This window comes from Tribolium madens, unplaced genomic scaffold (assembly GCF_015345945.1).
Source record: "Tribolium madens isolate multiple individuals breed KSU strain unplaced genomic scaffold, Tmad_KSU_1.1 Scaffold_3;HRSCAF=73;Tcas5.2_LG2, whole genome shotgun sequence".
NCBI lineage: Eukaryota > Metazoa > Arthropoda > Insecta > Coleoptera > Tenebrionidae > Tribolium > Tribolium madens.
This window is the reverse complement of record NW_025401006.1, coordinates 1610741-1628587: the sequence shown is the minus strand read 5'-3', so window position 1 is coordinate 1628587 and position 17847 is coordinate 1610741. Positions and strand designations below refer to the sequence as shown.

The following is a 17847-nucleotide window of genomic DNA, read 5'->3' as shown; positions in this document are numbered from 1 at the left end:
AGTAAAACAAAGTTATTGTACACCGTATAACAATTTATTAATTAAATTTTATAACAATAATAATATAGTTTTGTTCTTAGTCAGTCAAAATTATGTGTACTGCGCGAATATTGCTGACTGCTGGAAAAACATATGAATCCATTAATTGCATCAGATGAGCGTTTTTATTTTTTATTTAGGCATATAGGGTGTTTCACAATTGCATTTTTTAGATAAGTTTAACATTAAATCGTTATTAAACTAACAATAATAAATTAGGCTCTGGTAATATTCCTGGTGTTTTTTTATATGTAGTTAACATTTTCGGCAAAAGTTGTGAAATACGCTATATTATGGGACATGTGTGATGTAAAAATAGTAATAATGTAATTAATTGTGCCCTGAATATAAAATATAATTTAATTAAGTAATACATTTATAGTACAGCACGTATGAAATTTGTTATATTCTATCATCATTTTTAATTAAAATTTTCCACATTTAAGATGTTTATGAAAGATGCCATTTTTGGCCATCGTATTATACAAAGAATAGTAAAAAATCAATTATACAGATTAAGAAACCTTAAGTCTATTAATAAGTAGGTACCACATTTAATCGTATCATTTAAAAAGCTCATTTTATTGGCAAATTATGTGATGGTTGGCTCTTGTGATTGTAGTAATCGATATGCATGTGATGTATTGCATATTTAGTAATTTACAGACATTGTTCTTTTGCTGACTGTTTGAAATAAACTAAAGAAACAGATAACAGAAAAAAATTGATTTTTAATACATCTACTTTACGATATATATCACTATATCATATATAATCGTATATTTTGATTAACATTTTCTAGATATTTGTTTAACTAAACTAAATAAAAGCCGAACTTATTTTCTAATATCTACAACGATCAAAACGAAATTTTAGTCCAACAGTTTCTATTTTTTAAACAGTAATTCGATGAAGTTCTATTCACTTTAACCACTTAAGGAAGAACAAGGATCTTAAGCTAAACTGATGTAAGTACGAATAAATTTACAACTTGTTGGTGCACAAGTTCAAAAATTAATATTTTGAGCTTGTGCTACATTACTGAACTACGGGAAAAATCGAATATCATTCTGAAGTACTTCCAGATTTTTTAATATTCAGTTAATAACAAATGTAAAACTTTGTTACAATTTTATGGTTCGTGTATGTCGATACACAAAAATAATTGCAAATTTTTGTACTATTTTTCAAATGCCAATAATAATGTGACGTTTTTGTATCAAAAATATTTGTTGTTTGAGAGTAAATTATGTTAAAATTTACGTTTACTTCTTACAGATTAATAATTTATAAGGAAACGGCAAAGAGGCACTTCAGAATATAAATAAATTCAGGAAGAGAATTCAGACACCTGTGCATGTAGAGCCATGATTTTATTCTCTTAGCACATTAAATTAGGCGACAGACCCAGTCTAGTCTGTTGATTGGGGTATTACACGATCAAAATAATTTCAGATTGAAATTATTTTAATCATAGGCTCGTTATTTACCTAATTACAGTCACATTCAATTTAGGTTTCAGCCTGGAATAATTGCTACATAATAATCTCAATTTTTATTCGTAATATTAGCTTCTAATTGACAAATCATAAGTAAGGTTTTCAAAATATATGCAGGAATTGTCTCCAGGTTAACCTTTCAAAATATTACAGTAAGAGTAAAGTTCTTTAAAAAACATACAAAGCTAACTAACTAATCAGCCGATGGTCAAGCATAAGACTGTTTCGACATTCAGTCGTTACAAAAATGGAACTCGTAAAGTTGCGTGCTTTTTGCCACCACTCCAAATGCAAAAATCTTAACAATCAACTGTTAAAACCCAAGTTCTTTTCCGAAAAGTTTGAAGACAATCTTGAAAAATGCACACTTACAGAAAGGTTAATAAAAAAAAACTAATATGGCGGAATTGAAATTTTCTAATTGTTCAAATTTGCAGTCAAAATTGTATACCGATTTGTTGACTCTCAGTTTTTTTTTTCAATTTGTTTGTAAACTTTAACTCGGAATTTAAGACCAGTTAAAAATTTAAGTTAAAAACATGTATTAGAAACTCTTCAGTTTCGTAGCAATAAAAAACTTGCTCAACTTTGTGTGACTTTTTTAAAGAGGTTTCCAGAAGGCTTACTTTTAGTCGAAAAGATTTTACTGCTTTCAGGATCGAAATATGTTTTTAAGGTCAGCATCCTCTGCTGTGAAAAAAGTTTTTTTGGTGCTGAAAGTTTGGCTTTTTGCAGATGGAGTTGGGCCCGAAAAGAACGTATGTTGTTGAAGTGTTACGGATGGACGATGCTAAGACTGCGGCGTCGTGTTCCCGTCCGAGCAACCGCAGAAAGGCCGCGCGTGTCCCAGCAAAGCTGTGAAACCGTCACAAAGTCACTTTTCCCCGTTCGGTCATCACAAGTCGAACATCTGCAGAGACCTAGTGATCACATCGTCTTTGAGGCACGATTCCATGAACTCCTCGATGGTGATGACGCCGTCCTGATTGAGGTCCAGCTTCCGGAAGACTCGGTCGATTTGCTCTCGGGCCTTGCGGTCGTCCTCCACTTGGTGGGCGCGCCGCCCCATTAGTTCGTGCACCGCCACCACGATTTCGGACAGTTCGCCGCGGCTGATGCAGCCGTCACCGTTCACGTCATACAGTTTGAAGGTCCATCGGAGGCGTTCGTACACTGAACCGCGGAGCAACGTCGATAAGGTTATCAGCAGGTCCTGGGAAAAAAATAAACAATTTTGAGAAAGGACCAACACGACGCGATCGTTATGTATTCAGATTACAACCACGCCATGAAACAATCATAAATTGAACTGAATACATTAGAGGAATTTGCATTTTTTCTGACGGCCGACACTATTCCATCATTTCGCTTTAATGTGACGCGTTTAACCGCTCGTTGTTTCAAAAGAAAAATAAATAAAACGATTTTAGCTTTCATATAGTGACCTATCCATCATACAATGTTTTTCTAATGTTTAATGTCTGAAAGAAGATATAAAACATCTCACTTTTTTATTTCACACTTGGGCATGAAATGTACAATTTCTAAAAATCTTCTCTTGCTAAGTTCAACGTCATTATTCATCATCATTTTACAAAACTGATTATCATGAACCTTCTTCAACACTGTTTTTGATCTAATTTTGTACATAAAATAGTATAAGACTTTTAAGTAAACTTCTATTACGCATAAAGAGAGCTGGTTACCAGTAATGAGTTTTCTTATTGCTTATTTTATTACAGAAAAAAGTATGTTCAAGTGTCCATTTATACTTTCCACAAACTATAATTAAACTCTTCTATTTACAAGTATGTATAACCAACTTAATTAATAAAAAAAATACAAATAATTTGCTGAATTCAATATAACATGATAATCTATATTATAAAAAAAAAACAGGCAATTTTTTAAATTGTTAAAACAAAATTTAATACTTAACAAAACTTTTAATGTAATAATTTGTGAGTTTTACGAAGAGTTTACCTATCACAAGAACATTTTTTTTGTTAGTGTTTAACTAAAAAAACGTGTAAAAAGAGCTACTTTTGGACCATTTATAAATTTTTAGTTTGTATGTAAAAATTCAATTTTTGAAACGCCATATTTTACAAGTTAGGTAGTTTGTATAAGGTACCTAAGGCCAAATAAGGCTCGGTGCTTAAAAAGGCCCACCGTTAGTTTTTCGTCTAAATTGTGAAGAAAATTAAAACCAAATAGCCTACGTTGGACCTCCAGTCATCTATCATCATACAAGTTACTCCTAGATATGTCTTTTAGTTGACTGTAAATGGTGAAATATGTTATAAACTGATGCGTCAAGGTGTTAGATGTTAAAATTAAATATTTCTATTTACATATTAATACATGTTTTGAAGTTTCTTTACTTTTTTTTGTATTTTTTATGTTGTTTTTTGTTTGTTTATTAAAGATTTTTTCTTTAACTTACTGTTAATACGATTATTGAAAAATCCTATCTCATATTTTAAATATGGGCCTTATCTAATGTCGATGGTGGGCCTTATTTGGGGCTAGGAGGTTCCAAAAAAGGCTGTTTGTAATATTTTATATTTATGTTAAAAACAGGCATTTTTGTGGTACACGTTGTTAAACAAAAGTTCAAATTACAATTTCGATAATAAATCCAAACCTTTGCATATTTCAAAAAATATACAGGCTGCGCCAGAACTCGCGCCCCAGAGAAAATTTTCAAGTAAGGTAAGATACCAGGAACATGAAAAAATGTTTAAAAAATTCTATTTGTCAAAAAATTTTGACATATATTTTTTGACATTTGACATTTTTTTATATGTATTTAGTGATACTGATGATATTGTATATGTTTTTTTACAATTATTTAGTAAAAGGACAAAAATTTTGCCACAAATAACATTGAACAGAGTTACAATTTAGGATATAGCTTCCTTGTTTCCTCTTTTAATAGCCTATAGCAAAAAATCTTCGAAAATTATTTTTCAAACAGAAATAAATAGAGTCAAAGTGCAAACTTTAAACCCTTATAACTTCGAAATTTTTATAGATAAAATTTTTTGACAGATAGAATTTTTTAAACATTTTTTTCATGTTCCTGGTATCTTACTTTGCTTGAAAATTTTCTCTGGGGCGCGAGTTCTGGCGCACCCTGTATAAAAAATCGTAAAAATTAAGTGGGCTTTATTTGGCTAAGTTACCTTACTATAAATCATAGTGTTTATTTCTTAAAATTATTTTATTGTTGAAATAACTTAGAACAAAAATAAAAATTCCTCATGAAAATGCAAAAACTATACTTACATGTTTTTGTGTCATGACTGAGCTAATAATAACTGCAAAAAATGTGGACTTTATTTCTGTTATATGATTTTTTCTGCATGCAGATTAATTTGTAGGATTGTAATGCAGAGGTTGATTTTATGGATCGATTTCTTCAACAAAAAGTGTTTGTGGCAGTTAGAATTAATTGAAAAAGTCGACCCATTTTCCGAGGTAAGCTATAAATTTTAAGAAATCATAAACGTAGAACGTGGAGATTTCTCGTCTGATAACTGTAAATGTAACAAAACTAAAACTTTAGAAAAGTATAACGTTAGTTAGCGAAGTTTGCAACTTTGGTCATTTATGCTAAATATAAATGTTCAAGTTTAATTTATTTAACGATGTGCAAAATCCACAAAGACACTAGTGCATTTTTTATTATTATAAAATTTGTTAATCGAATTAAATCAAATATACTATCATATACCTAAACTACATAAAGTTTCACATCATGTGTCAATTATTAACACACCCACATATTAACTTTACACTTTGCGCTCATTATAAATGGTTGTTGCAATTTGAAACACATAAAAGCGTTTGATTAATGTATCCAGAAAATCCAATAACTTTAACAATGGAGTGAATTTAATGATTCACAAACGCTCTTATTCAACCAAAAGTGTTTCTGCTTCTAGTGACAAATAAAAATGGCTTATCATGTTGATTGTGATTTGGCCAGATTTCTTAATCATCTCTTGCGCTTTTAAATGTTTTACAATAAATTTCTTTTGGAAAAAAACATAAAAATGCTTTTTATTTCTGTTTCTCTGTTTTCTATTATCTAGATATTTGATTTGATAATATTGTCTACCCCCAAAAAGACTTAAGTATTTTCGGTCATTTGATAGTTTGAGTATAACCTTCTGGGTTATATTTTATTTGCACTTAATGTAAAGTCCATACTAAAATTTCAATAATAAAAAAGCCAACTTCATCAATAAATTTTCACATTTTTTTGCATATTCTGATATTATTAAATTAGTCGTGAACTCACGAAACGTTTATATTTTATTTTTTCAGATAACGTATCCGAGTACGAATAAAATCATGATTAAACCGAGCCAAAAATACGTCCAAATTTACCTAAATTAAAAAACATTGTGTTTATTTTAGTTTTGAAATGTTGACTGTTGCCTAAATTTAGCATTTCAATGCCACGGGCACATATCGCACGATCTGTTCTAGATTCGACAAAAATATTTTCGTGTGTTTTTTAGCACTGAAAAACAGTTTGGTCTAATGGTCTTATAGGCAGTGATTAGGGTCGCAAGAGAGGAGAATCAATCCGTCAGCATTCACTCTTGATTACCGCTATGTGCACATCTGGCGAGCTCCGGCCACCCTGACAAATTACCTAATTTCGTGTTGGCTAAAATTTTAATCAGGGACATTTGTCAATTCCCTGAAACCTGACCTACATAAAGGTAAAACTGAAACATGCCCATCTCTTCTTCGGATTGTAGACCAGTTCAGTTTTATAAGGTTAAAATGTCTCGTCTGAATCCGTTCGATCGGCACACTGCGCCACTCTGCGGGCTTCGCTAGGTGTTGTTGTTGTTTCAATTTCAGGCTATTTTCAGGACGGAATACTTACCCTGAAACTAATTGCTCCGTTGCAGTTGACATCGAAGGCTTTGAACACGTAGTGTGCATACAGAGTCGCATCTGAAACGCATCAATGAAACATTAGTCGAATCTGCTCTTTGACAATTTTTCCATATCGAATTCAATAAGGAAGACGTGGCCCATTTGGGGCGACGTGTTCAGGATTACAACTGTGCCAAAAATTGGATGCCAGCCCCGAAAATTTAATTTTTATTACAATTTTTTATACGGGACACCGCGGAGAGCAATTATTCAAAACATATTCGTGACTATTCTGTAATAGATATTTACACATCCCGACAAATCTAAAATAGATGTTAGATAGTTATTCTAATGACCCAGTTTGCGGTTATTATAATTTACCGACGACATGAAAACTGTGTTTAGTCCATCATTCAATAACATATTTATATAAAGACCGTTTCAAGTTTAACAAGTTTAACTCTTCTTACATAAGAAAAAATATCTTGTTGTCTATACATACTAGGTGCGTCAGAACTCGTGCTCCAGAGAAAAATTTTAAGTAAGATAAGATACTAAGAACATAGAGAAAATGTTTAAAAATAAATGTCAAAATTTTTTGACATTTGACATATTTTTATATCTATATTTAGAAATACTGATAATCTTGTAAATATATGTTTTTATATAATTATTTAGTAAAGGTACAAAAATTTAGCCAATAAAAGCCACAAATAGCATTAAACACAGTTACAATTTAGGATACAGCTTCCTTTTTTTTTTCCTTTTTCTATTAGCCTGTAGCAAAAAACTTGGAAAATTATTTTTCCAACAGAAATAAATTGTGTCAAAGTGTAAAATTTAAACTCCCATAACTTTGAAATTTTTATGGATGGAACATTTTTAACATTTTTTCCATGTTCCTAGTATCTTGCCTTACATGATATTCTTCCCTGGGGCGCGAGTTCTGGCGCATCCTGTATAGTACAAGTCTGAGGCTTTCGTTTAGCTATTTTCGAATAAAAAAATATTCTTTTCGCGTTATTTTATTGCCATTTCAAATTAACGGAAAAGCCACAGTTATAAGGAAATGTTGTATTAGGTTTGCGTGCCAAATAGATAGATCGAGAAAAACTTTTACACTAATGATGCATTAAAATTTATGAACGCAAGCTGCTAGAGTCCTACTGAGTTGTTGCACGATTACTTCAACGTCCAAAAAAGATACTTTCACATACATCCATTACTAAAAAATATTTGTCATAAGACTTCCGTGATCATAAATATACTGAATGAGGATTAACAAACTGAATACGTCTGAAAATTTTCTAAAATATTGTTACAATTTCTAGCTTCATTTGCTTTCGAGATACAAGGCTAATTTACTTATTTTAAAAAGCTCGAGTGGTCAATTAATTTAATATTTAAAAAAAAAAAAAAATTAAAAGATAAAAAAGTAAAATTTTAAAATTAAAGTTCAAAATATTTGAGTTGAGTTGGGGCAAAATTTTTAAAAATACAGCGAGCGCCAAAATTATGAAATAATCCTATTTATACTGCAAATATTTTGTTTTCGCAAAAATGCTCAAATAGGTCAATTTTCTTTTAAAAAATCCACAATTTTCAACTTGATTTCAAAAATTTTACACTTTTTAGTTTTTGAGTAATGACGTCATCGACGTTTTTGTTTTAATGGAAACCCCTAATTTTTTAGCCAATTCGATAAATCTTTTAATTGTCGAAATAATAATATCAAAATATTAAATATTACCTACATAAAGTTTCCGAAAAAAAATCATCCAAAAACTTAAATAATATTAACAAACAATTAACAAACATACAATTTTAAATCAAGTTGGGAGTTTTTGTATTTTTTTAAAAGAAAATCATCCTGTGCATTTTTGTCAAAACAAAATATTTTCAGTTTTAATAAATAAGATTATTCCATAATTTTGCCGATCACTGCACATTATCGTTCTATCTTATGGTTACCCCATTTATTGATGCTAACTGCAGGTTTGGTCTTTATATGCATGTTATTATGGCAGACAACGGGATTGAAGCCAAATATGATCAGACTTTGAAACTAGTTGTGGAAAATGAATGGTTGTACTTGAAAATTTGCCAGGTGCTTAAACAGCTTATATTTCCAACCAACTGCACTTCATATTAGTTTAATTAAAGTTAAAAATATGTTTTCATTTCGTTCGTTGATTTAATCTGCAGCTTTATCTTTTTCTGCAACAGCTTGTTGAATTTATTGAAGGGATTAACTGGTCATGAGAGATTTGCGGTTATTGCAGATAAAGGAGTCAGCTGGGTACGTTGTCACTGCTATACTACTCCCTGTGACTTGTTTCTAAGCCCTAAAGCCCTAGTAGTAATCAAATGGACAAATTATTTTCTTCAGTTAGTGTTTATAGTTGAGGTTTGATATTACGAGGCAAAAAACGTGTTAGAACTCGTCATATTGTGGCAAAGTGCAACCAAGTTCTAACATGCTTTGTAATGTGAATCTGTATGCTATTTCTAGTGTCTCCTTTATTGCGAGTATGACAACAAATGCTCATTGTTTTACTCACTTCCATGTGGAAAAAATTTCGAATAAATTTCTTTAAAGCTATCTTCATGGACAACACCCTCTGGACATTCCTGCAACAAGAGAAAATGTTATGATTAATAACAAGGTCATCAAAAACTCATAGCAAACTTGTTATTATCTCCTCTACCCGCATAAAATCGTTGACGTGCATATCAGGTTACACAGGAACAAAATCAGGGTTAAAAAAGATATTAATGTAGACCCTTAAATTAAAAGATCGCACTTTGGTGTTTTAATGAAAGTTTAAGGGCTAACGGAGAAATAATTGGATTAATCCTACCATCGATGCCAAGGGAGAGAAGATTGCTTTTAATATTTCACGAAGAGCGGTAACAAATGAACAAAAGCTTTATTTTTCGAAATAAACCCGAAAAGTTCTACCGTAATGAATTTAAGAGAACAAGTAGTTGCGTTGAATTAGACTTGCAAATTTTTAGCTCTCTAATAGACTCGTGTTTATTGAGACCCCGGAAATTGGAACGCAAGAAAACAAGCAAGTTTAAGTGTATGATGTTGCATAAAGTAAGTGGTTAATAAAATAATTTGACTTTACAAACAGTGAAATAGTTACGAATAAAAATGATGGCTTAAGTAGTTGAAAACGTTTGAAATTATGAAAATTAAAGACACGCTAAGTTACAATTACATTCTGTCCATATTATGCGAATCCAGCAGGCGTATTTAGATCCAGAAAGCATGAAAGAAATTATAAGGCAAAATTAGACGCATTTAGATTAATGTTATGAGTGAGCTATTTCGGTTATTTTGTAATTATTAATCTGGTTTTGCGTAGTTTACGGTTCGGTGTAAACTTGGTGCATTGATTGTCGATTTACGATTTGTAACCGCAAACCCACAAACCCATGTATGACGTTCTCACTGCAGTAAAAAATAAAAACAATCTTTTTCAATTGCTTTTAATTTTTGTAATTGCTAGTTTTTATACTTATTAATTAGCAGATATTGTAGTAGAAAAGTGTGTAATTTTATTGCTCTCAAAAATTAATTACATACAGGCTGTCCCAGCGAATTGAAAAAGTCCATTAGTGACCTTTAAATTGTAAAATTAAAAGAATATATGTACATGTAGGACATTAATAGATACTAATCTACTACTAATTTCAGTATTTATAACGACTTTTACAATCTCTGGATAAATTAACGGATAAGTGATCCGTGGTGGAATTGCTATGGTTCCCATACTATCAACAATGCCCAGATATTGATAAGCATTGTTTCTACAATTAATATTGAATGTTAAATATCTTTTCATTTATTAATTCTAGATATTAAAAGTTTATTTTTTTAGATAGACAATTTATCAACCTATTAGATTAGAATAATAGGATGTTCTATTTAATTTTTTTAAGCTACCTATCTAAGTTTTTACATATGCAAAACACTAAAAAATCGCTACAACTTTAAATTCTGTACTTTCTTCTTTGCAGAAGTAAGAAAAAATTTGTTCTAGTTGTCATAGTTTTTGTGTAATACATTTTTAAAGAGTGCATGTTTTCGTCTAAAACTAAACGAAATCGACTAATAAAAGTTTAGCGTAAAAACATTGTTTTAAAAGCTACATCCAAAAATGCCAAGAAACATACGGTGTTTCATTAAAAAAACACAAGTTTTTATCGTAACTTATTTTTGAGACATGCTGAATGATTGAAAATAATTTTAAGTGATGCACAGATCAATGTCCCTTACAATTTTTTTTTTATTTACCATTTAAAGTCACTAATGGACTTTTTCAACTCGCTGGGACATCCTGTATATTAAACAAATATAAATATCTCAACTTCATTTCTCATTTTTTACCGCCTTGCATAAAATAATGAATATCAAACTGTGTATTGAAACCATAAAACATTAATTGAAACCTTACTATGTAATCCAATATGCAAAAACTCTAGAATATCTCCCACTAGTGAAACATATTTTATTTAAAAAATACCTACGTTTATTTAAAAATAATGCGTATCTTAAAACTTATTAATTGATTCTATATTATACAGAGTGTTAAAAAAAGTAACGGTTTCGGAGATATTGAATGTGAAAATTTTTAGAATTTACACTAAAAGCTTCTCTTTTTTGTTTGAACAGATTGCAAATAAATGTTTCAAAAAACAAATTCTCGATATCTCCGAAACCGTTAATTTGCGGACCCATGTTTATTAAAACTTTTTTGTTGGTTTTGGTCCATACTATTACCTCCTAAAATATTTTACAATCTTTTTTTAACACTCTGTGGAAAGCTTGTTTCGATTTTTACAAATGTAAAAATCTTTTTAGAGTAAATAATTTAAAAGTACCAAAATCACAACACAACAAAATTAGAGAGAATTGTTGGTTCTTTGATAAGAGTGATTTTTTTTATTAATTTTGATCATAGTAGTGCCGATATGATACCTAATTTTTTTTTTGTTTTTAGTTTTTAAATTACACACATAATATAGGTATTTGTAAAAAATAATACACTTAAAAAGAAATACAAGCAGTTATATTTATATATATATATATATATTTATTTTTATATTTAGTGCAAATAACACAAAACAGTTAAATTAAATAAATAGCAAGAAACACTGTTAAATTTTAGTGTTTTCTCTTCATTTGTTAATTATAGCAAAGGTTTTGTTGGTGTTTATTCCTCGTCTAAACTACAAAAGTAATTTGACATCTCATCTCCTTCCCTTGATAGCAACATCCTGATGGAATTGCACAATTTCTTATTTCTATTATTCCGAAAATCAAGATTACGAGAAGAGTCAAATTATAATTATTTTATTTAAATGAAATTAAAAAAAGATTTTTCAAAAATGTACAGTTTTATTTAATAAAGTTGTTCGCCAAATTAGCGAAATATGGAATGTCATCTGTAACATCGCACAATAATGTGTCGAATTTGTTCTACTCTGATTCTTGTGGAATATACTGAGAAATCAATAGAGTTGGCGATGCATTCTCTAAAGTTATGTTCAGACAGTACAATTCAATATTTCATTATTAGCTGCATTTGCAGGTATTGCTATATTCCAGCGACGACATATGATTGACATTTTAATTTTTAGCAACACTTAAGAAAATTACAATAAAAAGTGGCGCACCCTTTTAATTCACACAAGTGAAGTAGTAATCTAGCTACCTTTATTTGATCCACTTTCCCCATAAAGGGAACATATGAGATTTATGCGGTTTTGAAGAGACTAAAAATACATTTCGCATTATAGCTTACTTGTATTTACGACTTTTTCCGTTGGTGAAGAGAAATACGTCCAATAGAAAATTCATGTTACATCCATTATGTCTCCCATTTTCCGTCATACCTGTTTTTGATATTTTGATTATACCAGTGAGAAAGTGAAATTGGCATCCTTGTAAAATAAAACTTCACTTTCGACACTTCTAAATTAAATTTCCAAGTTGCCAGACTTGACTGAAAGAAAAGACAACAAACAACAAATTTTCTTGAATGCTCCAAGTAACTGTCAGAATTAATCTTGTTAGTTCGGAAAAAAGTCGAATTGATCTAATCCTTCACAGCACTATCAATCTCAGCGAAAGAATAAACTGCACGAACGCGTGAACGCAATATGTAATTTATTAAACTGAAAAATGCGTTTCGATTTACATCTATTTTCAGCTCGGCTACTGTATAATACACTTTGAACCCGAATTTAGTCCTCAAAACAACATGTAAATAAAATCTGAGGCTTTTTATGATGAAGAACCTTGAGCATTCAGTAACTCTTTTAAAAGTGAAAAACTGTTATTACCTACTTTGGCCTCTCGAACTTTTACGATTTTGTATTCTTTATCAATAGGGTAATATAGTTATGAAAATACATTGTGAGCCACAGGATCGTAGTAACCCCAACCAAAACAGCAATTGCTCTATCATCTTTGATAACAAACCAGCCGCTTTTGTTATCACACTCTTTGCTAAATGTTTATTCTCCTAAAGTGTTCAAAGATGGGATAGGCGAACCGTCGTAAAGCGATAACGCCAGTTTGGTTAGTTTTTTATTTTATCCGAATGTAAAATGGTCAAGTAAAATGTATTTTTTTTCTATACCTATTGTGTATATTTTCTGATAAATCTGGCTGGTAGATGGTATCACCTTCTTTCGCATTAATATACGGTTTATATCTGATAAGAAGAAAAAGGCGTACAAGACTGTAAATTATTACAAACTTACATTTTACGAGCTTTCTGCAGCAATAAAAATAAATAACATAGATGGCAAAGGAAATGATACCTACTCTTTAGATTTTTCTTCAATGGGTTGCATTTCAAATTTATGCACCAAGTGGATGAGAAATAGCAAAATGTCAGCATGTGCGTGATTCGCCGCCGTTTTGGCTCGCATTCGAACGAAAATATATTAAATCCTCAGTTTGTAAATTATTCCGCGATAAGGTTTTAAGGCTCGCGTTATATCTCGATCGGGGTTGGTCGAGAATCAGAGATTATTTCGAACAAACACCACTACTTGAATTACCATACTTTATTGTTGTTATGTTCTACGTTAATTAATTCAGTTTGCTATAAAACACGATGTATTTTAGTGCGACTTCGTATCAGCCGTTTTGGCCGGTTTTACGACCGTCTTCTCATCGTTCAATGGATACTTTAAATTTTACGAGCTTTATTTTCATCCTTTCGATGATTACAAACCGATCAAAATGTTGCATCGACGCAAACCTTAAATCACTAAATTGGTGGTAAATCGGCTCAGTTTCCGTTTGTTTTCTGAGAAAAAGGTAAACACATCCATTATACACATCATGGCAAATTACGTGTTAATGTGATCAATCATCTGCGTTTCCTAGCGGTGTTGATTTCATCATTAGAAAAGCTCAAGCCAAGTGCATGCTACTTGTAATTTAGAAATGACTTGTAATTTTATCTGTAATCCTTTTACAAAGAAATAATGGCTTGTTAATATGTTTAATCTAAATCTAAATGGATTTCCAGTGAAAACGCAAGTCATTTTAGTTAATATAACATTTGTGCTTATTTTAAAGTTACAAAATTAATATTTAGATAAGAAACAAACATAAAAGATAGTGGGAAATTATAAAAATTACAAAAAAGTAACGTTAGAGAATATCTAATTTTTAATATTATTTACATTCATAGCATAAAAAAATAATCAATAAAATTAACATTCCAAAAGAGCTTGATAAAATTTTTTCATGATTTCAATGTTGGCAAGTAAAATGTTGAAGAAATATATTTTGAATAAAAACATGGTTGAATCTTGTTACTCTTTGTATAATGCATACAACGAACTAAACTATGAACTGATAAAAACCGAATGCAATAAGCAATAAAACTCGAAAACGATTTCTTCATAAAAGAAAAGAAAATTTTGTTCGATATAAGTAGAAAAGAGAATACAAGCTTGTTATGAATACTCAACTATGTTATATGGTTTTGCCTAACGTACATTTTCTAATTCACAAATCCAAACAGTAGGTATTTTATCTTTTAGATCTAATTAAAAATACAATTTTTATTTAGATATTGTTTCACACTCTTTATTGTTACATGTTTTTAATTAAAAACAGAAATGTCTAGTGTAGGCGATAATAAGATTAAAAATTTTCAACGAAATTTAAATTTCTTTCAAATTTATACAGCACCTAATTTTCCATTTCATGATGCAATCATCTGATTATTTATTTTACTAATAACAAATAATTCACTAAAACTTAAAAAATAAATTTTGGTAGTAAGACTTTATAAAAAAAACAATTATGTAGTTAGTATGAAGTTCATTTACTATTTAGTCTATTTACTCGCTAGGAAAGGTCGTCAATTTTTTTTAAATTATTTATTTTTAGAAATTTCATAAAAAATTCAAATTGAATATTTATGTATTATTAAATTAAGGTTTTTGCTGTTATTAATTTAATAAAATGGCTATTAAGCGTCACTTGAAAGAGACTTTGATAAAAATAAAGTGATAAATGATGTCCAATCTAAGCCCGTGTGCATTGAATCGGTTATAATAGGAATATGTGATGAATGGTGAGAGAGAAAACAAGAAATTTGGTGTGAAAGATGGGAAATTAGAAACAATCAACTTTATGAGTAATCACATTGTTGATTCTAATTTTGCTCACGAGTTAAATGTACTCATAAATATTTAAAAAAATCTATGAATTTAATTTATTAATATCAATTTCCATTAATTTTGCTGCTGTCGGTATATTAAACTAAAAGGGAATGAATAAAACGCACTGATGAACGGGATGATGTACATTGAAATATAAATTCCTGCCAAAATCCGTATCAACTCGTCCATATAAAATCCCTCACGTGATATAATGCGAATCAAATAACTAGCAAAATTACTGTTCGCTCACGTCTCTCTTCAGTTAATATCATTCTAGATTTGGCACACTACTTCTTGTCCATTTCTCCACATAACGCTTCAAAATAAATTGTGCAAAACCTCTTTAGTTTTGCGTTGCGTGCGCTAATTCCACACCCAAATAGTCCTTCGTTTTCACCAGAAATAAATAACTTTTGACGCGCTCCCAGTTTATGATCCAGTTAAAATATTTACACGGGGCGAGGTTCCTAATTAAATTAGAATGACTGGTTCAGATGCGTTCTTTAGGAACCACCTGTTAAAAGAAGGTGGAAAAGACCGTTCCATGTATCAAAGGGATTTACTTCTTAGAGGGTCGTAAAAAATCGAGAGGGTTTTATGCGGCTCCACTTCTTTTATACAGTTTAATTGTCCTTCTTTGGAGAATTGCAAAGGTTTTTTTATTTTTGGTGAGTGACAACGTACCCAATAATACACTTTAGGGGTAGGTTGTGGTTGATTAATGGTCAACCTGAATTTATTACTAAAGCGGCCAACAACAAAAATAAAATATGCCTGTCTGTGGGGATTGATGGTGGATTCTTTCCCGAACTGACAAGCAAATTTAGGTCAACAATAAAATCAAAACAAGCTAATGTAAATACGTGGATATGATTACAAATCTAAAACCAATAAAATTTATTCGAGTGATTTATTAACGCACTCGTGGAAAGAGGAATAATTTTGACGTAGAAAAAATCCGATTACGTTCAGTTTCATTTCGATTCTGTCTAATGAAATGCTGAAAATGACGGAATTATTGAAAGTAAAATGATGTGCGCCACTGACACGAACGCAGTGACGTCACGGGAAGGCAAGAGAGGAATCGATAAAGCTTCCTCCCTTGTTCTCGTTTGCTTTTAGTCCTACGAGTATCTGCCTTTCGCATCTTCGCCGTAAGCAAATTGTTGAGACAGCGAAAACTCTTTGACGGTGACTACAGCTCTACAGCTGCACTCTATTCGCTCGTAGTGTCCTTCTCGGGTTTTTGGCCCAATTTTTTCAGCTACTTCAAGAATGTCTACGTTGCATTAGAAATTCATAACGTGTGTTGAAACACACAATGCAAATTTTATTTGCTTGGAAGTCTTTATCGAAATGATAAAAAAACTTCACGAACCTGCATTACGCAACAGTCGTTTTCTAATTTTTAAAAAGAAAGCAACACTTGTTAGAAACAACCAAAAAAGGGAATTGATGGGAATTTCTCTTATCCATTTCATGTAATAGTTATTTGTATTACAAGGAAGGAAAGTGTATGTTTTTCTCCCACAGGTGAAAGTTACTGCCCGAGACCACGAGAGAAATAGACTCTTTCCTCCAGTGTAATACATACAATTTTCCTTACGACCCAGCAAGAAAAACTTTAAAACTAACAATTTCTCATGATGTCCCAGTTTTGCTATTAAATCGGGCGGTATGTTTTCCCGTTTCTATAAAAGAAATAAAACAAAGAAAGGTAAAATTTACACTTCCCTGACAGGTTATAACAGGTGGACACCCGGTCTCAAACTCGAACATAGAGAAATAATGTTCAATGCGATTTTTAAGTATTTTGCCAATTTATTGCTATATGTTATAAACACTCATTTAAGTAATCAAGAATTTAATTGATTTTTAATAAAAACAACAAAAAGTATTAGGTAAAAAAGAAAATCATATACGTTTTGACCATACCAGGTGAATAAAAAGTATGGAACCAAACGTTTTTTGCTTAAACTATTTATTTTTTGAAAAAACTAATTGATGAGTGATAAAGTACTATAAAAATGTGATGATTTAACAAGAATAAAATTTTTCAAAATTTCCTTTTGTTTTTGAATTCTACAAAAAAAAAATATTTTTTTAAATGGCAACCCACTATAAAATCATTTTTCTCATAAAAGCTATACTCTAAGGATTACAACTATCTGCTTTATATTTAATTTTTTAAAAAAAAATTTTTCACATAAATTGCAATTTTGACAAAAAAAAATCGCATAACTCAAAAACAAAACAAAATTTCGTTCTGAAAATACGATGACATTTTTTGTATTACTTTAAATTATATTAATTATTATTTTCTGGAGACAAATGATTAAAAATAAAACCGCTTGGTTCCATACTTTATATTCACCCTGCATAAGCCGTTACTACATTGGAGTAATTATTCATTTTTACTTTATAAAAAAACTTTGGTGCTTTTGACAACAAGTACAGCATACTTTTTTCACGTATTAATAAATTTGAAAATTGTATTTTAAGATAAAAATATCGTTATTATCTTTATTTTTGAATTTCATTTTTCGATAGGTACCATCACCTTCTTGTAGGTTGTACCTATTGGCGAGCAGGAATCAGCAAAAATAAATACAGTGCTAAATTTCTATGTTCGCGATTGAGAATGGACACCCGGTATACCTATATTTTTGCTGATGGTACAATTGTTATATCTTTCTTTTCT

General features: G+C 30.5%; 1 protein-coding gene across 1 annotated transcript in view; it reads right to left on the bottom strand.

The window, feature by feature from the left end:
* Positions 1-24: 24 nt before the first annotated feature.
* LOC123007443 (Kv channel-interacting protein 1) overlaps positions 25-17847 on the bottom strand; it is a 32737-nt gene continuing 14914 nt past the window's right edge. Inside the window, exons 3-5 of the mRNA XM_044402742.1 lie at positions 9002-9071; positions 6448-6518; positions 25-2751 (exon numbers count right to left, since the gene is read on the bottom strand). Of these exons, the coding sequence (XP_044258677.1) occupies positions 2434-2751; positions 6448-6518; positions 9002-9071 (459 nt within the window). The 3' untranslated portion in view covers positions 25-2433. The remainder of the gene's footprint in view (positions 2752-6447; positions 6519-9001; positions 9072-17847) is intronic.